Source organism: Ziziphus jujuba, chromosome 1 (assembly GCF_031755915.1).
Source record: "Ziziphus jujuba cultivar Dongzao chromosome 1, ASM3175591v1".
Lineage (NCBI taxonomy): Eukaryota > Viridiplantae > Streptophyta > Magnoliopsida > Rosales > Rhamnaceae > Ziziphus > Ziziphus jujuba.
In genome coordinates, this window is record NC_083379.1 from 47231464 (window position 1) to 47256037 (window position 24574).

General features: G+C 35.9%; 5 protein-coding genes and 1 pseudogene across 8 annotated transcripts; 2 read left to right on the forward strand and 4 right to left on the reverse strand.

The window, feature by feature from the left end:
* Positions 1-2275: 2275 nt before the first annotated feature.
* On the reverse strand, positions 2276-3421 carry LOC107406041 (endochitinase EP3). Its single transcript, XM_016013139.4, has 2 exons — positions 3096-3421; positions 2276-2883 (listed from the first exon to the last, which is right to left on the reverse strand). The coding sequence occupies exons 1-2, from the start codon at positions 3391-3393 to the stop codon at positions 2486-2488; spliced, it is 696 nt and encodes a 231-aa protein (XP_015868625.2). The 5' UTR covers positions 3394-3421; the 3' UTR covers positions 2276-2485.
* A 1274-nt stretch (positions 3422-4695) lies between these two features.
* Positions 4696-8665, reverse strand: LOC107406085 (uncharacterized; annotated as a pseudogene).
* A 1516-nt stretch (positions 8666-10181) lies between these two features.
* On the reverse strand, positions 10182-11392 carry LOC107406053 (endochitinase EP3). The gene is made up of 2 exons (XM_016013147.4): positions 11055-11392; positions 10182-10824 (listed from the first exon to the last, which is right to left on the reverse strand). The coding sequence occupies exons 1-2, from the start codon at positions 11350-11352 to the stop codon at positions 10427-10429; spliced, it is 696 nt and encodes a 231-aa protein (XP_015868633.2). The 5' UTR covers positions 11353-11392; the 3' UTR covers positions 10182-10426.
* A 1243-nt stretch (positions 11393-12635) lies between these two features.
* On the reverse strand, positions 12636-17044 carry LOC107405985 (uncharacterized). 3 transcript variants are annotated; one of them, XR_007241205.2, is made up of 11 exons: positions 16789-17044; positions 16401-16630; positions 15945-16053; positions 15444-15789; positions 15174-15243; positions 14999-15066; positions 14609-14724; positions 14402-14508; positions 14079-14218; positions 13423-13892; positions 12636-12947 (listed from the first exon to the last, which is right to left on the reverse strand). XR_007241205.2 is itself a non-coding variant. In XM_025075345.3 (10 exons), exons 1-10 carry the CDS (start codon positions 16867-16869, stop codon positions 13645-13647), a joined length of 1515 nt encoding a protein of 504 aa, XP_024931113.2. In that variant the 5' UTR covers positions 16870-17044; the 3' UTR covers positions 13290-13644. The 3 variants fall into 3 exon arrangements, 1 of the variants encoding a protein (XP_024931113.2); XR_007241208.2 differs by having other exon boundaries at positions 12636-13013; XM_025075345.3 differs by lacking the exon at positions 12636-12947 and having other exon boundaries at positions 13290-13892.
* A 54-nt stretch (positions 17045-17098) lies between these two features.
* On the forward strand, positions 17099-19503 carry LOC107406034 (uncharacterized). 2 transcript variants are annotated; one of them, XR_009635415.1, is made up of 4 exons: positions 17099-17398; positions 17998-18270; positions 18789-19172; positions 19279-19503. XR_009635415.1 is itself a non-coding variant. In XM_016013127.4 (3 exons), exons 1-3 carry the CDS (start codon positions 17165-17167, stop codon positions 19050-19052), a joined length of 771 nt encoding a protein of 256 aa, XP_015868613.3. In that variant the 5' UTR covers positions 17099-17164; the 3' UTR covers positions 19053-19205. The 2 variants fall into 2 exon arrangements, 1 of the variants encoding a protein (XP_015868613.3); XM_016013127.4 differs by lacking the exon at positions 19279-19503 and having other exon boundaries at positions 18789-19205.
* Positions 19504-20421: 918 nt separating this feature from the next.
* On the forward strand, positions 20422-24050 carry LOC107405973 (putative wall-associated receptor kinase-like 16). The gene is made up of 3 exons (XM_060816912.1): positions 20422-21326; positions 21475-21606; positions 21816-24050. Exons 1-3 carry the CDS (start codon positions 20459-20461, stop codon positions 23045-23047), a joined length of 2232 nt encoding a protein of 743 aa, XP_060672895.1. The 5' UTR covers positions 20422-20458; the 3' UTR covers positions 23048-24050.
* Positions 24051-24574: the final 524 nt, after the last annotated feature.

Here is a 24574-nt window from a genome sequence, read left to right on the forward strand (position 1 = left end):
TTTTAGCTTATATATATATATATATATATATCGGTTGCAACATTTACCTCGGGCACACCCAGGGCTGGTTTAAGGGTGTGCTAGTGGTGCAACTACATTAAGTTGGCAATAAGTGGTAAGTTAATGTATATCACACCAAATTTTACATCACACGGTAATTGGTGTGATGAGTAGTTTGTGGATAGCATCATCTAATAATTATTAATTAGTTTTTGTTAGAGAATTATTAAATAGTTATATATATATATATATATACATATTCTGTTCATTTAAAGAATTACATTGTGAATGAATTTATTTCTTCTTTGGGCATAAAATTTGGACATAAAGATCCAACAACTGGAGGCTTCATCATTAATTGTCCACATGGATAGGTGTGGCGATACTACAAAAATTTTTGTACTCAAAGCATTTATTAAACATTACAAAGGTAAAGACGTCCTTAGCACATTGGAACTGAAGTAGCAGCATAACTTGAAGATGCGTAGGAACCTCTTTGATAAGGCTATGCTTTTACCAATTGAGGTTGTCAAGAAAACTTGGATTCAGAACATTGTAAGAGGTTGTGTTATTAGTAGTAGCTGTAAAGAAAGAAATGGAACTGGTTTTTGGTCTAAAATGACTTATAGCGAAGGTGGAACGACTTAAAGTGCTGGATGGTGTCGAGAAGAATCAAAATAATCCTTATAGCATTTTCTAGAAAAGATTAGTGTTTGTGTTAATTTTATATATCAATGAAATAAAAATTTATATCCTGAAATTTACACATTAATTGTCTCTTTATGTATCTTTACATTCGAATGGTGGCCCACGAATAATAAAATCTATTATAATATATAATAGATTTTGCACAAGCACTTCAAATCTCAAAACCGCCCCTGGATACACCCACAATTTTGTTGAACCATCACATAGAACTAAACTTGCGAGAAAACTGGTTGTTAGTAGATTGTTAAGGGAAGCCATGTGCAAGTATGGAATTAATGGTTTAAAAATGAGGAGTGCTTGTAATGAGGTTTAGGATGGATATATATATATATATATATATATAGTCAAACAGATCGATTGAGAGGTGGACATGTTTGAAACGGAATACGATAGACTATTTGACTTGTCTATATAATATAATACACACTGTACACATGGCGTGACATAAAGTTCAGAGGTCATAAACTCCTTATTTGTGGGTCCAATTTATCGCATGGTAATCTATATTTGGGGATGAAAGTTGTTTAGTATCTAACTCTCCAACAAAAAGACTTGGAAGGTAACGCCAACTTCTCGTTTTAACCGCAATTTGTTAATTGTAAATAATTACTAGTACTTCGAGAAAGTACTTTTTCTGTTATACTGGGTCAAAAAAGGCAGAATCTAGAAGCCCAAAAGTTCAGAGCTGATCAGCAATAGAAAAATCCATTAAATACAATCTCCTTCATACAATTAAATTAAAAGTGCCGTGCTTTCCTTTCCACACTTAAAAAAAGTGCCAAAGATCAGTAAGTTAAGCGATTTCCGGATGATCAACTTCCCGGAAGATGCTAGTATTACACGTTGATGTATGATTGGAATTATCTCCATATGCTTCTACTATGTATCTCGACTGCTTTTTTGGCTTGATCTGATGGAAGAGTTTCTGGAATCTAGATAACTGTTTAATGTCTTCCAAACAGTAAAAATTAAAAACTAAAATGACGACATAGTGAGACTAACAACAGGAAATGAGATAGCTACCAGTCTTTGCTTTTCCGTTTTTATTTTTTATTTATTTATTTTTTTCGTTTTGCAACCAGGGGCATTTTGGAAATCCATATTTGCCTCAGGGTAGCCAAGATATACTATACTATACTCTCAATATTGTTTTACAATTTGAAATTTATACCATTTTTGCCATTGAATTTCAGATCTTGGATGAATGTCAGAGTTCTAATTAATTAGGAACATCAACAAAATGTGTTTTACACTAGTATGCTTGGTGTTAGGAATGGTGATTAGGAAAGTGAGTTTATAGTGGTTTCACATTGTTCATTAATACACCTTTTATATATGTGCTAATTAATTGTTTATTTTGGTTTCAATTTCTCTGGTCATAAATGAAATTAAAGTCAACACATGATCCTTTTCATGTCCAATTATCCTCCCATCATTATCCCACAATAAAATCTCCAACCAAAAAAAAAAAAACAAAAAAAACAAAAAAAACAAAAAGAAACAAAAAGGAAGAAACAGAAATGAAATTAATTTGGAAATGACTAACACAATGGAACTCAAATTGATAAATATATATATAGAGAGAGATTATATGTATAAAAACAACATGCAGGACATGAGAATCTTCCTAATTCATACAATGAACTGGAATGTTTATTACCCTTTAGACAGGAGTACTTGTTTATTTAGCCTATAAAATATTCCAAACAAGCAATCAGGATAAGCTGATCACAAGGGAAACTAATAATAACTTAAATAAGAAAGTTAATTAGGCATCTTAGCAAGAGAGGTTATCTCCAGGAGCAACACCAAATTGGTTGCAATAGTCTGTGTATAAGTCGATGCGAGCTTGAACTTTGTCAGGTGCTCCATTATTACATTCAATAGAATTGATCTTCCTGATGGTTGCTCCAAACCCTTGGCTCAACACAGATCGAACATTTTCCTTCCAAAACCACAACGCGGATTTGAAAGAAACGACGGCGTCTGATGCAACTATTTCAGGATTGTTCAACCCATCAAAATTATTGCTGCTCCCAGCTAGTGCGTAATTGTAATTCCATGTCAGTTGGAGTGGTCCACGGCCATAGTATTTCTTGTTTGGGTTGCATGGATACTGTGGATAGTTGGTGTCACAGTAGACATCCTTATTATCCTCTTCTGTTTTGCACAGATCTGCACAAAATAGTGTAAACATTAATTCTCTGCTTGTTAGCTAGCTTTACTATATGTATAGAAATCTAAAATTGCGCCAACTTTTTTTTTTTTCATTTTATTGACTAAAGTATATATATATATATATATAAATCATTGTATCAACTAATAACGGTTTTAATATATATAGTAATGAAGTGATTAACGAGTAGGAGGGAAAAGAAAGATCTTACATCCACTCTCATGAGTTGCATGGGCAAAGAAAGCTGCAACCTCACGTTTAGTGTCATCGGCTGAACCACCAGTTCCGAATTCAGGATACGAATTGAGAGCGTCGAGAAAAGCCTGTCGGGTATAGAAGCCTCTGTTTGGGCAGTCGCTGGCCTTGTTTTTTATTCCATCTATGAATTGATCAGTGACTAAGTCAGCAACTGATTGAGCCTTCACATTTTTGGGCAGGGCTATGGCTAGGATTCCTACAACAAAGAGGGTGGTTAATAATACATTTTTGCTTATGTTTAGGGAAGCCATCTTTGGATAGGATACAGGGTGAAGAGTGAAGAGATTTCAATGAGGTTTTCGGGTATTTATAGTGTACCAGATTGAGAGAGACAACCTTCATGTCTTTTTCGAGGCACTGACTTTTCAACAGGCCACATCATCAGGACGTATTTGATACGGTTTTTACATTTACTTTGACTTGACTTTAGTGCCATTACTGATTTACATCTGGCATTTCTTTTTTTTTTTGGTGTGTCTCTCACAAATTTCCAAAGTCATCATACATATCGTGACACGTGTCCTCCAGTCCATTACATTGTAAGATTGTTAATGATAATCTATTCCTTCATATTTGGCCACATTATTGGTGTGGTAACCTCAGAAAATGGATGAAAGTCTCAAATAGTTTGGTAAGTTACGTTCACTGCCAACCTTTAATTGATCACAAATTGTTAAGGCTCCGGCCCAAGCCGAAAAGTATTTCTAGCTATTTATTCCATTCGAGAACTTGAAACCATTTTACCGGGCATAATGCCAAATCCAAAAGATCAAAGTTGTTACCATACAGTAGAAAATCCAGGCCACCTGAAAAGTCATGCCTACTGGTAGCATATGTATTAATGTGTGTGATTCTTCTATGAAAGTTCCAGGCCACTATTTTCAACAAATTAGGGAGAGTACCTAATTTTTCACGACGGCTTTCAGGTCAACAATTTGATTTCATGGAAGATGCTGGTATGACGCGTTGATTGAAATATTGATTGCTGAAGAGTGACGGTATTGTCTGCTCTCTTGCCTGTTCTTTTGGCTTTTCTGATAGAAAAATGTTCATGGAATATTGAAATTGTTAATACCTTCTATTATGTAAATCATTAGAAGGGGGTGGCTTGAAATTTATGATCATGCATAGAGTCCAAAAGTAACAAATACGATTTTCGCTAACTATTTTATGTATTTGAACTAATTCGTAAAACCGATAATCTAGTTTAGAAATGTATCGTCAAAGTCAAGTCCATGACATCCAAATAGCGGTGCACGAAATAATTACGAGTGTCTACTTTTCAATGCCAATTTTCCTAGGTCTTGCTTTTTGGCTTGTATTTCTTCTGATCATTAACCAACTGCTCCTTTTCTGCGTGGAGTCCGATCCATTTGCATGGTAGCTTTTAGATTTTAATAGGGATGTTCAGCAGATTGTTAGTTAGAACCAACAAATGCTGGCCACTTTTTTGGTGTAATAACTAGCCTGTTTGGCATGTGAATAAAGTAAATGCAAGCTTTTTGATATCAAATTGTTTTGATTCTTGACGAAGCACAAATGTTAAGCCAAAGTTTTTACTAGATCAGCACAAGTGCCGTGTCTTTCTCAATTCAGTATATGCAAACTTTCAAATATCAAACTTTTTTGGTTCTCCATGAAGAATAAATTTGAAGCCAAAGTTTTTACTAGATCAGTACAAGTACCATGTCTTTCTTCCATTTCCCCACCTGTAAAAGAGCATATTCTTGTGTATAATTCTTCTTCTGCAAGTTCCATGACAGTAAGTTCTGCAGTTTTCAGATCATTCTCCTGGAAGCTTCTGGTATTACGAATTGATAGAGAGAGATGGCACGACAAGGAATGCTCACCGATGTTGACTGTCTTTTTTGGCTTTTATAAATGAAAATGTTCATGGAATGAGACTGCCAATTCCATTAATCCATTTCCTTAATTGATGGACATCCACAAGTAAAAACAAAAAGAGTGGTTTGAAAAAGATGATTATATAGTCCAAAAGTATCATATCACATCTGTCTTAATTATTTATGAATTTCATCGCATTAATAAAACCCAAGAATCTAATTTAGTAATATCTAACTAAAAATGATTTTTTTTTTTCCTTCCCCCCGCTATAAGACAAAAACAATGAGTATAAAACAACTAAAATACACTTTGCACCGACAAAAATGTTATAACTACAAGCTATATTAATCATCCAAAATAATCACAAGATACACAATGCCATAAATGGTGATCAAAATTGCTTAAAAACTTCATAGGAAACTCTAATATGAGAAGAGGGCAAGATTGCTCTTACCTTTTAAAACTCAATGCACTCACCTGTCCACCGTAAATAAGTTATTCATGCGTGGTTGGGGCTTCAAGCACACGAGGGAGAGAGATATGCAAACTATGCCTATTTCCTTGCTTTTCCCTCCTGGATTCTGTTCTGTTTGGACTGTTTTTTTCCGATGCAACTACACCTGGGTGTTCCTCATTCCAGTTTGACTTTTTCTTGTTGTCTGAATGTGATGTATTGATCACAATTTCTCCTCCCCATTCTTCTCATTCTTGTACCCTGCTGCGCTCCCAGTCCTCCCAATTAGATATGGTTCTGGCATGGTGTTGCCATTAAGTATATCCAGACCCTGATAAGATCGAGACACAAGAAACTCTGCACCAGATCTAGCTGGCTGTTTGGCTACAGAAAACGGATTATCAAGTAATTGTAGAGCCTTCCCAGTCGCATTTGCTAAAGCAAGATCTACTTCCTTATCTTCATCATCCTATGGTTATACACAATTTCAAAGGAAATAACTCTACATTGTAAAATGCGATAACAATTTTGGGAAGTATTACAGAAGAAGTATTTTCAGGTCAAAAAACAAAGTGGTAGACCTAGGATATACAGATTATATATGATACCAATCTCATTAGCTCACTGTAAAAATTATAACCGAAAGAGGGAAATTACTACCTTGTGATATCAAAATCTCCTACATATGCTCCTTTCAAAAATGAAAACCGTGCTTCTTTCCACTGGTTTCTTGAAACCACTGGAGATGAATTAATCAAATCCCAGAATTCCATTACATAAGCTCCAGTGCATTCACCTCCTCTGTCAGCAGTTAACATTAAACTTCATTAAATAAAGAACAATACAATCACTGAATTCAAAAGATATTGCAAGAGAAGAGGCTTCAAGACCAGTATATTATATATACATAGATGAGCAGTGGAAACAAAAAAAAGTAGCTAAACTAGTAAGAATTTTAGATAAATCATGATGGCTTCTATGCAGTATCTGTTGAACGCTAGCATGGCTTCAAATGGAGTAATAACTGGAGCTAAAAACTCTTTGCCATCCAGAAGAGCAGTTTGGGCACCAGAGACATAAATGAAAATGTCACACTGGTACAAATGAAAAATTTATTATTAAAAGTTTTAAATATTCTAAATCCCTAACAAAAAGGTACATAATAGTCTTAATGCTTGCATGTCTCAAAGTTTACCTCAGGCAAGTTGGCAAGTTTTGCAGGGTTTGGTCTTCCCATAACAAGGGTATATGCTTTTTTACCTGCTGCTGTGATAAGCTCTTTCATCTGATTAATAATGTGCAGGTAACAAGCTGCATCAATAGTTGTGGAATTATACATACATATGCTAAACTTATGATGGTCGAAATTAAAAGAACAAATAAATAAATAATGTATGTCAAAATAATTTACTACAGAATGGAAAAAAGACATTCCACAAAGATTTCTTTTAGCAAGCTATGCACAATAAGATCCATACAAACTGACTAGAATTCCAACAAATTGAAAAGCCATGCCTTATCTAAAGATGAAAAATGCAGAGTAAATTACTACAGAAGAAATATTAAAGGAGCCTACAGAAACACACCTACACCAAGAGTTACAACCAGAATACCAACAATGTTTGCATCCTTTGCCTTCTCAACCAGGTAATATCTGCACAAGAAATCATTACTCGTTCAGTAGAACAAATTGTACATTAATACAAGCAGGGGAGTGGATTTTAAGAAAGAAGAAAAGAGAGTACCATTATTTGAGACCACACCTAGGCTTAAGAATTCTTCTTTATTGAGATAAGTCTCTCACCATGCAATTTGACTTGCATCATATCTGATTAAAGAATGATTTATTAATTTAGAGAAATAGAGAGAGAACTAGCACAAGGACTAGCATATACTGGAAGCAATTTGGCAAAAGGAAATGTAAATTTATTAATACAACAAATTTCTAAAGCAATATTACATTCAGGCACAATAAATTTCATGCAAAACCAGGTAACTTATATGCATACCTATTTCACAACTATTAAACGTCAGTACAACACTAGCAAATGCAGCATTGTCAGAACCAATCCAAAAAAGCAAGTAGTCCTCCATTTTGTGTCCCTCACGTAATTCCCAGACCAAGCCTCGGATGCTATATCTATAACCAGCTACTGTCCTGATACATTTATCAGCAGAGAAGACACTAGCTGGTTCCAAGCTCCCATTGGAGATCTTATGAGATTCTGATGGATTCATGTCTGGAGACATAGTTTCAGCAAATTGGATTTCTAATCCAGAGCTACTCGTACATGCTTCTACCACGTCATCTCTTGTATGCTGTATCAAATGTGCATATTCCAGCCCAAAGAGGATCTGCGTTTAGATTGAACGAGCTATGTTGAGATTGGATAGCTGAGATAAGTTGTTGTGGCTACATGTCAAACGACATGATCTCAGTACCAAATCCTCGTAGAGGTGAAAGCAAAACTAATAATAATAATAAAAATAATAATAACAAAAAAATAAAAAATAAAGAAGCATTCTTATTGCAAATTTAGTACAGCATAGAAGTGCATAATAAGAAGTCTCTAGTAAACCATCTTACCAGAACAGGCTTGCCGTTTCTCACAGCATGATCTGATAAATTTTTTACACAATTGGACACACTAATTGAAGCTTTTCCAAAAACAAAGGATGCTGGAAGAGTTGTAGTCCTGCCAATAATGAAAAAGAAGAGGCTTTTGAGAAAAGAAAAAAAAAAAAAAAAAAAAAAAAGAGAAGAAAAAGAAGCAGCATTATTGGCTTCAAAACCGAATCTTGATGCCAGAAAAGAACGCAAACAGATTGAGACACAGATTAATGTCTTATAAGTCTGGTACAAAAATTCATTGTCTTTTTTGCTTTGAAACCAACAATCCTATAATATATTTTGTGGAAAAAAAAAAAAAAAAAAAGGCTTTAGTAAAGGTATTGTTAATGAGAACTGACGCGCTGAAGCACGTGTGGCCGTAGTGCACGACACAATCAGCATTGATGTGCGACGCTCCGACCTCGTCCACGCAACAGCTACCGTACGCTGTGTCAGCCATCACAAACAAAGATACATCTTTTAAGTCGCCGTTCCGGTCGCTGTCGGATTGAGATTCTTGTAGATGCCGAAGCTTGTCCCGTAAAACATTCACAACTCTCACCGAGTCCTTTAGGAGCTCGTCTGGGAACTGAAATTTACAAACTTGGTTGGTTCAGTTTTATTCACAAACCAAAACACAATCGGCCTGTAAGACTCTGGTGAAGCCACCCCTGGTAATGAACTCGGCGGTCCGAGCGATTTTGTAATTTGATTCCAAGTCCATGGTCGAAGAAAGAAATTGGCAAGCTAGTTACACAAAAGCTCCCCGCAACTCTGCTCTGTTATGTTCTGTCCCTACGAAACTCCGTTGTTAAAAAAGTAAAAGTCAATGAGGAGACAAATTGGGTTCCATTTAAAGTTTGTATACTTAAAAAACCTTAAGCCCCCAATAATAATAATGAAGGCGTAGAAGCTCCTTCCCTTGTTATGAATAAAATAAGACTATTTGACTTGTCCATATGATATAATACAGTGTAGACATGCTGTGGCATAAAGTTCAGAGGTCACTACTGTAGTTCCAATTTATCGCATGGTAATTTATATTTGGGGATGAAGTTTTTTCATATTGTTATATTGGTTTCATATTTAAATTTTCAAACAAAAAAAAAAAAAAAGAAAAGGAAAAAAAAAAAAGAAAGGTGAAGAAGGTTAACTAGACTTGGAAGGTAATGCCAACTTTCGCTTTACCAGAAAATTGTTAATTGTAAATAAGTTAATCGTACTTTGAGAAAATACTTTTCTGTTATAATGGGTCAAAAAAGCCAGAATCTAGAAGACCAAAAGTTCAGAGCTGATCAGCAATAGAAAAATCCATTAAATCCAATCTCCTTCGCACAATTAAATTAAAAGTGCCGTGCCTTCTTTTCCACACACAAAAAAAAGCCAAAGTTCCATGTAATCAGTAAGTTGAGAGATTTCCAGATGATCAACTTCCCGGAAAGATGCTGGTATTACACATTGATGTATGATTGGAATTATCTCTATATGCTTCAACTATCGACTGCTTTTTTGGCTTGATCTGATGAAAGAGTTCTGGAATCTATAAAACTGTTTAATGTCTTCCAAAAAGTAATATTTGAAAACTAAAATGACTACATAGCGAGCCTAACAATAGGAAATGAGACAACTACCAGTCTTTGCTTTTCTGTTTTCATATTTATTTATTTTTTTTAGGTAATTTGTTTTTGCAACCAGGGGCACTTTGGAAATCCATATTTGCCTCATGGCAGACAAGATATACTATACTATACTCTCAACATTATTTTGCAATTTGAAATTCATACAATTTTTACCATTGGTTTTCAGATTTTGGATGAATGCCAGAGTTCTAATTAATTAGGAACATCAACAATTAGGAACATCAACAAAATGTGTTGTACAATAGTATGCTTGGTGATAGGAATGATGATTAGGAAAGCGAGTTTATAATGGTTTCACATTGATCATTAATACACCTTTTATATATATGCTAATTAATTGTTTATTTTGGTTTCAATTTCTTTGGTCATGAATGAAATTAAAGTCAACACATGATCCTTTTCATGACCAGTTATCCTCCCATCATTATCCCACAATAAATCTACAACCAAAAAAAACAAAAGAATAAAAAATGAAAAAGAAACAAAAAAGAAGAAACAGAAATGAAATTAATTTGGAAATGACTAACGTAATGGAACTCAAATTGATAAATATATAAAAGAGCATGCAGGACATGAGAATCTTCCTAGTTCATACAATGAACTGGAATGTTTATTGTCCTTCAGACAGGAGTACTTTTTTATTTAGCCTATAACGTATTCCAAACAAGCAATCAGGATAAGCTGATCACAAGGGAAACTAATAATAACTTAAATAAGAAAGTTAATTAGGCATCTTAGCAAGAGAGGTTATCTCCAGGAGCAACACCAAATTGGTTGCAATAGTCTGTGTATAAGTCGATGCGAGCTTGAACTTTGTCAGGTGCTCCATTATTACATTCAATAGAATTGATCTTCCTGATGGTTGCTCCAAACCCTTGGCTCAACACAGATCGAACATTTTCCTTCCAAAACCACAACGCGGATTTGAAAGAAACGACGGCGTCTGATGCAACTATTTCAGGATTGTTCAACCCATCAAAATTATTGCTGCTCCCAGCTAGTGCGTAATTGTAATTCCATGTCAGTTGGAGTGGTCCACGGCCATAGTATTTCTTGTTTGGGTTGCATGGATACTGTGGATAGTTGGTGTCACAGTAGACATCCTTATTATCCTCTTCTGTTTTGCACAGATCTGCACAAAATAGTATAAACATTAATTCTCTGCTGGTTAGCTAGCTTTACTATATGTATAGAAATCTAAAATTGGGCCAATTTTTTTTTTTTTTTTTCTTTTTATTGACTAAAGTATATATATATATATATATATATATATAAATATAAATCATTGTATCAACTAATAACGGTTTTAATATATATAGTAATGAAGTGATTAACGAGTAGGAGGGAAAAGAAAGATCTTACATCCACTCTCATGAGTTGCATGGGCAAAGAAAGCTGCAACCTCACGTTTAGTGTCATCGGCTGAACCACCAGTTCCGAATTCAGGATACGAATTGAGAGCGTCAAGAAAAGCCTGTCGGGTATAGAAGCCTCTGTTTGGGCAGTCACTGGCCTTGTTTTTTATTCCATTTATGAATTGATCAGTGACTAAGTCAGCCACTGATTGAGCCTTCACATTTTTGGGCAGGGCTATGGCTAGGATTCCTACAACAAAGAGGGTGGTTAATAATACATTTTTGCTTATGTTTAGGGAAGCCATCTTTGGATAGGATACAGGGTGAAGAGTGAAGAGATTTCAATGAGGTTTTCGGGTATTTATAGTGTACCAGAGTGAGAGAGACAACCTTCATGTCTTTTTCGAGGCACTGACTTTTCAACAGGCCACATCATCAGGACGTATTTGATACGGTTTGTACATTTACTTTGACTTGACTTTAATGCCATTACGGATTTAAATCTGGTATTTTTTTTCTTTTTTTTTTTTTTTGTTTGTTTGTTTGTTTGTGTCTCTCACAAATTTCCGAAGTCGTTATACATACCGTGACACGTTTCCTCCAGTCCATTACATAGTAGGATTGTTATAATAATCTATTCCTTCATATTTGGCCGCATTATGATGTGCTAAACTTCAGAAAATGGATGAAATAAGAGTCTCAAATAGTTTGGCAGGTTATGTTCAGTAGATGCAAACTCTTAATTGATAACAAATTGTTAAGGCTTCTGGCCAAGCCAAAAATATTTATAGTTATTTATTCTAGCCAAGAACTTGTACTATTTTACCGGGCATAATGCCAAATCCAAAATATCAACGTTGTAACCAGACAATAGAAAATCCATTCTAATTTCCTTCGTACAAATGCACTGCCTTTATCCTTTTCTCACCTGAAAAGTCATGCCTACTGGTAGCATATATGTATATATTAATGTGTGTGATTCTTCTATGAAAGTTCCATGCCACTAATTTCAACAAATTAGGGAGAGTACCTAATTTTATTACAACAGTTTTCAGGTCAACAATTTGATTTCATGGAAGATGCTTGGTATTACACGTTGAAGGAAATATTGATTGCTATCTTGTCTGTTCTTTTGGCTTTTCTTATGAAAAATGTTCATGGATTATTGAAATTGTTAATAACTTCTATTATGTTAATCATTTAGAAGGAGATGGCTTGGAACTGATGATCATGTATAGAGTCCAAAAGTAACAAATACGATCTTCCTTAACTATTTATGTATTTGAACTAATTCGTAAAACCCGATAATCTAATTTAGAAATGTTTCATCAAAGTTAAATTCATGACATCCAAATAGTGGTGCACGAAATAATTATGAGTCTACTTTTCAATGCCAGTTTTTCTAAGTCTTGCTTTTTGGCTTGTCTTTCTTCTGATCATTAATTAACTGCCCTTTTTCTGTGTGGAGTCCGATCCATTTGCATGGTAGCTTTTAGATTTTAATAGGCACGCTGGGCAGATTGTTAATTAGAACCAACAAATGCTGGCCACTTTTTTGTTGTAATAACTAGCCAGTTTGGCATATGAATTCAGTAAATGCAAACTTTTTTATATCAAATTGTTTTGGTTCTTGACGAAGCATAAATGTTAAGCCAAAGTTTTTACTAGATCAGTTTCTTTCTCAATTCAGTAAATGCAAACTTCCTAATATCAAATTGTTTTGGCCGACGATGAATAAATGTTGAAGCCAAAGGTTTTACTAGATCAGTACAAGTGCCGTGTCTTTCTTCCATTTCCCCACATGTAAAAGAGCATATTCTTGTGTATGATTCTTCTCTCTGAAAGTTCCATGACAGTAAGTTCGGCAGTTTTCAGATCTCTTTCCTGGAAGCTTCTGGTACTACGAATTGACAGAGAGAGATGGCACGACAAGGAATGCTCACCGATGTCAGCTGTCTTTTCTTGGCTTTTATAAATGAAAATGTTCATGGAATGAGACTGGTAATTCCATTAATCCATTTCCTTAATTGATGGACATCCACAAGTGAAAACTAAAAGATGATTATGTAGTCCAAAAGTATCATATCCTATCTGTCTTAAATATTTAAGAATTTCATCCAATTATAAAACCCAAGAACCTAATTTAGTAATATATAATTAATAAATTTTTTTTTTCTTCCCCCTGCTATAAAACTAAAACAACGAGTATAAAACAACTAAAATAAACTTTGCACTGACAAAATGTTATAACTATAATCTATGTTAATCATCCAAGATAATCACGAGATACACAATGCCATAAATTTAAATCAAAATTGCTTAAAAACTTAAAAGAAACTCCAATATGAGAACCTCAAGGGCAAGATTGCTCTTACCTTTTATAACTCAATGCACTCCCCTGTCCACCATAAATAAGTAATTCATGCTTGGTTGGGGCTTCAAGCTTACAAGGAAGGGAGATATGCAAACTATGCCTATTCGCTTGCTAGTCCCTCCTGAATTCTGTCCTGTTATGACTGTTTTTTCCGATGCAACTTCACCTGAGTATTCCTCATTCCAGTATGACTTTTTCTTCTTGTCTGAATCTGATGTATTGATCACAATTTCTCCTCCCCACTCTTCTCATTCTTGTACCCTGCTGCCCTCCCACTCCTCCCGATGAGATATGGTTCTGGCAAGGTGTTGCCATTAAGTATATCCAGACCCTGATAAGATCGAGACACAAGAAACTCTGCACCAGATCTAGCTGGCTGTTTGGCTAGAGAATTTGGGTTATCACGCAATTGTAGAGCCTTCTCAGTTGCATTTGCTAATGCAAGATCTCCTTCCTTATCTTCATCATCCTCTGGTTACACACAATTTCATAGGAAATAACTCTACATTGTAAAATGCTATAACAATTTCGCAAGGTACTACAGAAGAACCATATTCAGGTCAAAAAATTAAGTGGTAGACCTAGGATATACAGATTATATATGATACCAGTCTCATTAGCTCACTAAAAATTATAAATGAAAGAGGGAATTAGTACCTTGTATATCAAAATCTTCTACATATGCACCTTTCAAAAATGAAAACCGTGCCTCTTTCGACTGGTTTCTTGAAACCAGTGGAGATGAATTAATCAAATCCTGGAATTCCATTACATAAGCTCCAGTCCATTCACTTCCTCTGTCAGCAGTTAATATTAAACTTCATTCAATAAAGAACAATATAATCACTAGATTCAAAAGACATTGCAAGAGAAGAGGCTTCAAGACAAGTATATTATATACATGGATGAGCAGCGGAAAGAAAAAAAGTAGGTAAACTACTAAGAATTTTAGATAAATCATGATGGATTCTATGCAGTACCTGTTAAACGCTAGCATGGCTTCAAATGGAGTAATAACTGGAGCTAAATACTCTTTGCTATCCAGAAGAGCAGTTTGGGCACAAGAGACATAAATGAAAATGTCACACTGGCACAAATGAAAATTTATTATTAAAACTTGTAAATATTCTAAATCCCTCACAAAAAGGTACATAATAGTATCAGTACTTGCATGTATCAAAGTTTACCTCAGGAAAGTTGGCAAGTTTTGCAGGGTTTGGTCTTCCCATAACAAGGGTATATGCTTTTTTACCTGTTGCTGTGATAAGCTCTTTCATCTGATTAATCATGTGCAGGTAACCAGCTGCATCAATAGTTGTGGAATTATACATATATATCCTAAACTTACGATGTTGGAAATTAGATAAACAAATAAATAAATAATGTATGTCAAAAAATTTACTACTGAATGGAAAAAAACATTCAACAAAGATTTCTTTTAGCAAGCTGTGCACGATAAGATCCATACAGACTGACTAGAATTCCAATACAGTAAAAAGCCATGCCTTATCTAAAGATGAGAAATGCAGAGTAAAATTACTACAGAAGAAATATTAAAGGAGCCTACAGTAACACACCTACACCAAGAGTTCCAACCAGAATACCAACAATGTTCGCATCCTTTGCCTTCTCAATGAGGTAATATCTGTACAAGGCATCATCACTCTTTCAGTAAAACAAATTGTACATTAATACAAGCAGGGGCGTGGATTTTTAGAAAGGAGAAAAGAGTACCATTATTTGAGACCATACCTACGCTTTAGAATTCTTCTTTGTTGAGATAAGTCTGTCACCATGCAATTTGACCTTGCATCATATCTGACTAAAACCAGTAATACCAGAATTAAAGAAAGATTTATTAATTTAGAGAAAGAGAGAGAGAGAACTAGCACAAGGACTAGCTTATACTGGAAGCAGTTTGGCAAAAGGAAAAGTAAATTTATTAACACAACAAATATCTCAAGCAATATTACATGCAGACACAATAAATTTCATGCAAAACCAGGTAACTTATATGTATACCTATTTCACAACCATTAAATGTCAGTACAACACTTGCAAATGCAGCATTGTCAGAACCAATCCAAAAAAGCAAGTAGTCCTCCATTTTGTGTCCCTCACGTAATTCCCAGACCAAGCCTCCAATGCTATATCTATTACCAGCTACTGTCCTGATACATTTATCATCAGAGAAGACACTAGCTGGTTCCGAGCTCCCATTGGAAATCTTATGAGATTCTGATGGCTTCATGTCTGAAGACATAGTTTCAGCAAATTGGATTTCTAATCCAGAGCTACTTGTACATGTTTCTACCACTTCATCTCTTATTTGCTGTATCAAATGTGCATATTCCAGACCAAAGAGGACCTGCATTTAGATTGAACGAATTATGTTGGGAATGGATAGCTGAGATAATTTGTTTTGGCTACATGTCAAAAAAAGGAGAGAAAAAAGGCATACTTATTGCAAATTTAGTATAGCATAGAAGTTCATAATGAAAAGTGTCTAGTAAACCATCTTACCAGAACAGGTTTGCCGTTTCTCACAGCATGATCTGATAATTTTTTTACACAATTGGACACACTAATTGAAGCTTTTCCAAAAACAAAGAACGCTGGAAGAGTTGTAGTCCTGCCAATATTGAAAAAGAAGAGGCTTTGAGACTATGAAACCAAAATTAATTGTTGCATAATATACAGAAACAAAATAACTACTTTTTAAGTTCAAAAAGTCAAAAAAAGAAGCAGCTTTATTGGCTTCAAAACCTAATCTTGATGCCAGAAAAGAACGCAAACAGAATGAGAGACAACAATTTCCAGCTAAAACAAAATTTCTCAGATTAATATCTTATGAGTCTGGTACAAAAATTTATTGTCTTTTGTTTTTTTTTGCTTTGAAACCAACAATCCTATAATATAGTTTGTAACCAAAAAAAAAAAAAAAAGGCTTTGGTAAAGGTATTGTTAATGAGAACTGACGGGCTGAAGCACGTGTGGCCGTAGTGCACGACACAATCAGCATTGATGTGCGACGCTCCGACCTCGTCCACGCAACAGCTACCGTACGCTGTGTCAGCCATCACAAACAAAGATACATCTTTTACGTCGCCGTTCCGGTCGCTGTCGGATTGAGATTCTCGTAGACGCCGAAGCTTGTCCCGTAAAACACTCACAACTCTCACCGAGTCCTTTAGAAGCTCGTCTGGGAACTGAAATTTACAAACTTGGTTGGCTCAGTGTTATTCACAATCGCCCTAAAAACTCAGTAGAAAGGCGGAGCAAAAATAATCTGTTTCTGCTGCTTCATATGCTTTAGTTTCTCCTAACAAAAAAGAAAAAAGACACAGAATCGAGGAGGAGTAATTACCTGTAAAGCGACTCTGGTGAAGCCGCCGCCGCTGATGAACTTGGCGGTCCGAGCAATTTCGTAATTTGATTCCAAGTCCATGGTCGAATAAAGAAATTAGCAAACTAACCACACAAAAGCTCCCCGCAACAACTCTGCTCTGTTATGTTCCGTACCTGCGAAACTCCGATTTTAAAAAGAAAAGTGAAAGAGGAGACAAATCGGGCTTCATTTAAAGTTGTTGACCCATATCTATAGCCCATGAAAAGTAGAGGACCTGGGCCGGATGGCCCAGTTACTTGAGAAACCTTAAGCCTCCAATAATAACAATGAAGGCGTAGAAGCTCATTTTCTTGTTATCTATCTCTGATTCTCTGTGAAAATCGGAGTGAATGTGATGATGAGCACAACCACAACCCATATAATCGCCTGCCGGCCGACTATCTGTGGTAGAAGTACAAGTGTGCCTCAGCAGAAGCAGCTTTTTGGGTTAAAGCCGTTTAATTTGCCGAGGACCTCTTTGAACCTAAGCCTGTCGGCTCCTCCACCACACCGCCGACTTTGCATTCCCGTTTTGAAGTTCAAGCAATCTGCAACTGTTTGTTTAGCAAGGTCCGGAAGCGACAATGAGGTAATGCAAAGCATAATTCTTTGTCCACATTGAATTGTTATTGATTTTGTCTTTTGGGTCTTTTAACAAAAATAGAGGAATTCAATTTTGAAAGCTCAATAAGCTTGTTTGTTTCCAGTTCCAATGAAAAATTATTCATAATTTCATGATAGTTCTCGATGAGTGATTATTCGTTTAATCCATAGTTTGATCATTTACTTGACTGCCAAATATAATTTAGACCTTGTTTCAAATGGTATGCTATCGTATTTACGAGGCTAAAAAAAAGAAAAAAGAATTTTTTATTTTTTATTTTTTTAAGGGGAAACCGGCTTGGTGAAGAAACCTTCATTGTAATAGTTGAAGTTCCTAATTTTGGTTAGCGTACCGGTGAATCCCAGTTGTTTTTGCAGGGTCTCTTATTGGATTTTTGAATGAAGTTGTTTTCTACTTGAATTATGTGATGTGTGAAGTGCAATAGACCCTCTGTTGCTGTAATTGATGCCTTTTGAATAATGCTTATCTAGTTCAAATATGTTTGATTTTTAGGGGTGTGTGTGTGTGTGAGAGAGTGTTTGAACTATTATAACATTTTTAGCGGACGTGTTAATGGCAATCAGGGTTCTCCATGGAAAGCTTTTGGGGACGTAATGGGAAAGTTTAAAAAGGATTCCTCAATAGAGGATGTACTACGGCAGCAGATTGAAAAGAAAGAATACTATCCAGATAGAAGTGGCGGTGGTGGTGGTGGTGTTGGTGGTGGTGGCAGTGGAGGCAGTGGTGGAGGTGGTGGCGGTGCAGATGGCTCTGGTGGATCAGAAGATGAAGGCCTGGCTGGGATCGCTGATGAAACTATCCAAGTGATTTTAGCGACCCTTGGCTTCATTCTTCTGGTAATAGTTTCTCTCTTTCCTTTTCAGGAAGTGCATTTAAAGTAGATTGAAAATACTTTCACATAAAACTCCTTACCAGACTTGAGGTAATTTTTTTTCGAAGTTTGAGGTGAAGGGAAAGGTGGATCATTTTGAAGTTTTTATAGTTAAAATTAACATGAGCAAGCTCATACCTTATTAGGAAAATTGTTTGTATGCTTTCTGATTAAATGAGAATGGTTTTCAACTGGTCACGTTTAGCTGAAATTCCATAACCAATAATCAATAAAGTTACACTATTATTGGCATGAAGTTGAAATGTCCAATTCTGATAAGAACAAATAAACGATAGTCCCTGTTCTCCGCGATGCAACCTGATCTCATTTGGTTCAGGATTTTGGTCATATATATAGTATGACAAATATCTCTTCTCTGTTTTTCAAGTTTCATCCTTTATTTGTTTTTTCATTTTTCATTTGTTTTTGCAAATATGATTGTTATATCCATTAAAAGTTCCTTGCTCCATGATTTTGTTGCAGTATATATACATCATCAGTGGCGAAGAGCTTACTCGTCTAGCTAAGGACTACATCAAGTATCTCTTTGGAGGAAGTGAGAGTGTTCGCTTAAAACGAGCCATGTCCCACTGGAGAAGGTTGTTCAGGAGGCTGACTGAGAAGAAGGAGACTGATAAATATTGGCTGGAAAAAGAAATAATCAATACTCCAACTTGGTGGGATAGCCCAGAAAAGTACCGTCGTATCTCTAGGGCTTATGAAGAGTCAAATTCGGATCAGTTTTAAGAGTCCTGTTATATTATTCATGCCTACATTCTTTTAGATTAACTTTTTAGCTATTGTTTCTTGAAGATGGTATGATTTTTAGTTGTAATCTTAGTTATCAAGGCTGTAAAATTTTGTCAGGTTGGAAGAAATATATTGCTTCATGTTTTAAAAGCTGTTAGAAACCTTATAGCGGCCAAACTTATTGGGTTCATAGCCAATGTCAAATTTTGTAAAATTTTGTCAGGTTGGAAGAAATATATTGCTTCATGTTTTAAAAGCTGTTAGAAACCTTATAGCGGCCAAACTTATTGGGTTCATAGCCAATGTCAAATTTTGCATTCTGGACTAACAATTATAGGCTGTAAGATTTAAGGACTTTGTATCTGGTAGGGCTTTTGTACGATGGGAATTTTGAAATAAACCACCATTTAGTCCCATGTATTTGTTTTTAAATGGGGTGGGATATTTATGATTATTGTTTAAGAAAATAATAGTTTTATTATTAGGCTGTCCTAGAGGGTTTGCATGAGAATCACCTTGCACAACCATACGTTTCCTCATGGGTTTGTGCAATTGTTATGGATGAAGTTGTTATTTGTTATATATTAGTAGTGATCAGAAAATTTGAAGTCACACTTTGCTCCTTGCAACAAACGTAAAACGATCTACAATTTTTTTTTCTTTTTTTTTTTCTTTTCCTGATTGCTTCAAAGATCATTAGATTAATGTGTATATTTTTAATATGAGGTAATAGACTAAGTAGACTACCATTCGCTAAGAAATAAAGTATTTAAAGTGAATTTACAAAATTATAAACTTTCACCTAATATTTCAATTTGTCTTCTAAAAAATTTTAAGTTAGAGTAAGTTTTAACTTTTTTAATTTTTTATTTTGAACATCAAATTTTGACGTAATATCAAATTATCCTTTCTCTCTCTCTCTCTCTTGAATTTATGACAAATTTCAGAGTTTTACAAAAATAAATTGCGTGTGACCATTAGTGATTTGTACTTGTACCACATAAGAGTTGCCGTGAATGAGGGTTGGTGCTTTTTTGGAGTCAACCCAATTCCAGTGGCGATTGACCTCTGACTTTGTCAACACGAGCACATTTTATTTGTTTATGTTCTTTCCACTACGTGCACAGAGCATTAATTAATTAAACGCGTAAATTAATTTGTAAGGTTGGAAAGTGGAAACATGGAAGGATTCATAACTTGTCTTCTACTTCTCGAGTAAATTATATGGGACCAAACTTGTACGTGCATGGACCCTCAATGACTTGGTGTTTCTGCATTGACTTGGGTTCTCTTTCTGTTCCATTGATATGTCTACAAAAAGGACTCCATCTCACCCTTCCACTCAAAAAATTAACACAGCTAGCAAAGCCTATAGTAAAAACACTAGTCTTTCTCATAGCATAATGTACCGTATCCAATTCATTGTTAGCTTAACTAGTTCAAGACTAATATTGCTCATGATGCAACTGATCATCTTCATGTTGGCAGTGCTGTCAGCAGCAGCAGCAACTGGTGGACTAGACCCGCCACCTGGATGTGATCGTCGGTGTGGAGATGTAGACATTCCATACCCATTTGGCACCACCGAAGGCTGTGCCTTGGAGAGCAAGTTTCTGATCAACTGTAACAAATCAACCGGGGACCCTATACTAGGCAAAAATCTCTTGGTTACCAACATATCCATCCAAAATCATGAGATAACCATCGAGGCATACATTGGCAAATCCTGTTATGATAGGAAGGGACAACCGACATACGATGACTGGTCATCCCTTACGTTGCCATTTTATACCGTCTTCAGTTCTAAAAACAAGTTCGTTGTCATAGGCTGCGACTCTTATGCCTATCTTCTTGGGACTTACGAAAATGATAGCAATAGCTACTCCACAGGTTGCACAACTACATGTGGCAGCATCAGAAGAGTGTCGGCCGATGGTTCTTGTTCGGGGATTGGTTGTTGCCAAACCGAGATCCCCGCTGGGCTCCGAAGTACGGAAATTCATACCTACAGTTTTAACAACCACACAGAGGTGAAGGATTTCAACCCCTGCACCTACGCCTTCGTTGTTGAACAAGATAAGTTTCATTTCTCCAAAGATTATATTACCAACTTCACTCAAGATAGGCAGCCACTGGTGCTTGAGTGGGCTATAAGTAATGATACCTGTGGTAGGAATGCCACAGCTTATAAAATGGACGGCCTCTCTGGATACTATTGCAAATGCAACCCGGGTTACATTGGAAACCCATATTTGTGTCATGATTGCCAAGGTACTTACTTTCAATATCATTTGCAATTTGTTCTTCCAACTTTGTTCCTTGATGATCATGATATATAGTCTTAGAAGTTCCTTAATGATGTTGGTCTTTATTTTTTATTTTTTATTTTTATTATTATGTTTGTTTCTATGATTTTCAGATTTCAATGAATGTGAGAGTTCTGATAATCATAATTGCACTGTAAACGAGCTCTGTGTCAACCTACAAGGGAGTTATACTTGCAAACCAAAACATCAACCAGATCAATTGCTTGCGATTAAGCTCACCGTTGGTATGTAAATAATACCATATATACAGTTTGATATAGAATATATCTTCAACTAATCAACATCTACTGTATATGAATTTGTGGTGCTTTCAATAAATTAATAGAAGTTTTCCATCCAGTTGTAGACAGTTCTGCATTTATGGTTATTAGAATTGAATTTACAAAAGTGAACATAATTCTACTTGGAACTTATCAATTTCTTGCAAATTTAGGTGCTGCAATCGGCCTTATTGGGTTACTGGTGAGCAGCTTTTGGTTGTACTTGATTATCAAGAAAAGAGAGCTAATCGTTATGAAAGAAAAATTCTTTCGCCAGAATGGTGGACTTATTTTACAGCAAAAACTCTCTCAACAAAAAGGGCACTCTAAACAGAATGCCAAGATCTTCAGTGAACAAGAGTTAAAAAAGGCCACGCTCAATTATAAAGAGAGCACAATCATTGGCCAAGGAGGTTTTGGTACAGTCTACAGAGGAACTTTAGAAGACAACAAGGTTGTTGCCATCAAAAAGTCCAAGATTGTGGATCGAACCCAAATTGAGCAATTCATCAATGAAGTGATTGTGCTCTCCCAGATTGACCATAAGAATGTGGTTCAACTCTTGGGGTGTTGCTTAGAGACAGAAGTTCCTTTACTTGTATATGAATTTGTCCCCAATGGCACCCTGTCTGAGAGCATACATGAGAAGAACAGGGCATCCAATTTACCTTGGGAAGTTCGTCTAAGAATAGCTGCAGAAACTGCTGAAGCATTATCTTATCTTCATTCCTCGGCAACACCAATTATACACAGAGATGTCAAGTCCTCCAATATACTTCTTGATAATTACACTGCAAAAGTTTCAGACTTTGGAGCTTCAAAGTTGGTTCTGATGGACCAAAATGAAGTAGCAACAATAATGCAAGGAACTCTTGGATACTTGGACCCTGAATATCTCCTTACGAACCAATTGACAGATAAAAGTGATGTGTATAGCTTTGGAGTTGTGCTTGTTGAGCTATTAACAGGAAAAAAGGCTTTGGCATTGGATAGGCCGGAGGAGGAGAGGAGTCTAGCTATTTGTTTCCTTCAGTCATTGAAAGAAGGTCGATTATTAGAAATCCTTGAGACTAGGATAGTGAAGGAAGATAACAGAGAGCAAGTCAAGGAAGTGGCTGAGCTGGCAAAAAGGTGCTTGAATTTGAAAGGGGATGACAGGCCTACAATGAAGGAGGTAGCAATGGAGTTAGAAGGACTTAGAAAAATGGAGAAGCATCCATGGATTAATTCGGAGTTGAATTCGGAAGAAATTCAATATAATTCGGAGTTGAATTCGGAAGAAATTCAATACTTGCTTGCTGAGACAACACCCAATGCGTACCAAGAATGCAACGATGGTAGAATTACAACTGCTGCATATGACAGCATCAAGGATCATGTAACATTAGACTTCTCTGGGAGATAGAGTAAATTAAGCATATTTAAGTGGAGGGAGGATCAGTGTCTTTTCTTATCTTGTCTTGTAGTAATAATATATGCTCACATACACACACATGCATGTGCACAGAATATGTAATTTGATTTCGAGTATAGTAATGCTAGCTCGTCCTTAATAGTGTCCTCAATATGATCTTTGGAGCAACGATCATTGTGCTTCTTTTTGTTCTTGCTAGTCCAGTTGCTCTCATTTTATAAATATTAGGAGCTCCAGTTTAATTATTATGCAGCTGACTTGAAAGAATATTGTAGAGGATTTCTAGACTATCCAATACTTTTCAAAGCTGACTTCCAGTTGCCAAAAAAAAAAAAAAAAAAACAGAAGAGAAAGATACACAAAGAACAGAAGTATTTTACATGGTTCGGTTACAAACAACCCACATGCAAAGAAGAGTTCAGATTACATTGATCATGGGAAGAATACAAGCATTTCACACACTCTCCGTTCTTACGGCAAGAACAACTCACTCTCTCTCTCAAAGTGCTCTCTCTATTTTTCCTAGTCATAAAGAATACTCTCCACACACATGCACTTTTTCCACATCTATCTCCTAGAAGCAGCCGAAGCAGCAGCCATACTGGAGGCTCTTAAGCTTGCTCGTCGAGAGGGTTTTCTGAATGTCTGCTGTGAGAGCGACGCGATGGTGGTAATACAAAATATTAACAACCCGCGCCAATATTCATGTCACTGGACTACTGCTGATTTCATTGAGGAAATTTTGGAATTTTGTTGTTTTTTCCAGACTATCTCTTTTGTTTGGTCCCCTAGGATTTCAAACCAGCTAGCACATATGACCTCGCGTTGGGGCCTAGTTAATGACAACTTAGATTCCCTTGTAAGCTCTGAAGCGTTCATCCATACGAAGAATCAAGACAGTGGCAGTTAGGCTACAGGTTGATTCTCTGGCATACTGGTTTTGTAATATGTACTCTTGTATGCCTGCTTTTTTGGCTAATATAACCCCCCTTTTTGATCAAAAAAAAAAAAAAAAAATGCTGCAATGTATTCTCATGTGCAATACTAGACATGGCTGTAATGCTTACACATCTCTTATTGAATTAAATGTCACATCGGTTCACAAATATTAATAGAAAGTTTATACCGGGGAAGGGTCAAAATCTTCGCGAAAGAGCAACCTTCAACTATAATGACGATGCAGCCAATGGGTCAAGGAGGTTTTGGAACAGTCTATAAATAAAGGAAATTTGGCATACAAAAAGATCGTTGCTATTAAAAGTCCAAGATTGTGGATCAAGGCCAAATGAAACAATTTATCAATGAAGTAATTGTGCTATTCCAGATTAACCATGTAGAGTCCCATGGGTTTGCATGGGAAACAAGCACCACCTTACCAAAATTCATTCTCTCATGGGCTGAGCAATTTTGTGGCTGAGATTGTTATTTGTTATTTGTTAGGAGTGATCCATTCTGATCCATTCTGCATTAATTTGGACCCTAAAATTTGTAGTCATACTTCACTCCATGGAATGAGAG

Excerpts from the sequence above, each read along its gene's own strand:
- LOC107406041 (XM_016013139.4), bottom strand. The coding sequence starts at position 3,393 with ATGGCTTCCCTAAACATAAGCAAAAATGTATTATTAACCACCCTCTTT. Across the intron at positions 2,884-3,095 it reads TGCAACTCATGAGAGTGGAT|ATCTGTGCAAAACAGAAGAG; the intron begins GTAAGATCTTTC and ends TATTTTGTGCAG.
- LOC107406053 (XM_016013147.4), bottom strand. The coding sequence starts at position 11,352 with ATGGCTTCCCTAAACATAAGCAAAAATGTATTATTAACCACCCTCTTT. Across the intron at positions 10,825-11,054 it reads TGCAACTCATGAGAGTGGAT|ATCTGTGCAAAACAGAAGAG; the intron begins GTAAGATCTTTC and ends TATTTTGTGCAG.
- LOC107405985 (XM_025075345.3), bottom strand. The coding sequence starts at position 16,869 with ATGGACTTGGAATCAAATTACGAAATTGCTCGGACCGCCAAGTTCATC. Across the intron at positions 14,725-14,998 it reads GGTTGGAACTCTTGGTGTAG|CTGGTTACCTGCACATGATT; the intron begins GTGTGTTACTGT and ends CTATTGATGCAG. Across the intron at positions 14,219-14,401 it reads GCCATGCTAGCGTTTAACAG|AGGAAGTGAATGGACTGGAG; the intron begins GTACTGCATAGA and ends AACTGCTGACAG.
- LOC107406034 (XM_016013127.4), top strand. The coding sequence starts at position 17,165 with ATGATGAGCACAACCACAACCCATATAATCGCCTGCCGGCCGACTATC. Across the intron at positions 17,399-17,997 it reads GGTCCGGAAGCGACAATGAG|GGTTCTCCATGGAAAGCTTT; the intron begins GTAATGCAAAGC and ends AATGGCAATCAG. Across the intron at positions 18,271-18,788 it reads CCCTTGGCTTCATTCTTCTG|TATATATACATCATCAGTGG; the intron begins GTAATAGTTTCT and ends ATTTTGTTGCAG.
- LOC107405973 (XM_060816912.1), top strand. The coding sequence starts at position 20,459 with ATGTACCGTATCCAATTCATTGTTAGCTTAACTAGTTCAAGACTAATA. Across the intron at positions 21,327-21,474 it reads TTTGTGTCATGATTGCCAAG|ATTTCAATGAATGTGAGAGT; the intron begins GTACTTACTTTC and ends TATGATTTTCAG. Across the intron at positions 21,607-21,815 it reads TGCGATTAAGCTCACCGTTG|GTGCTGCAATCGGCCTTATT; the intron begins GTATGTAAATAA and ends TTGCAAATTTAG.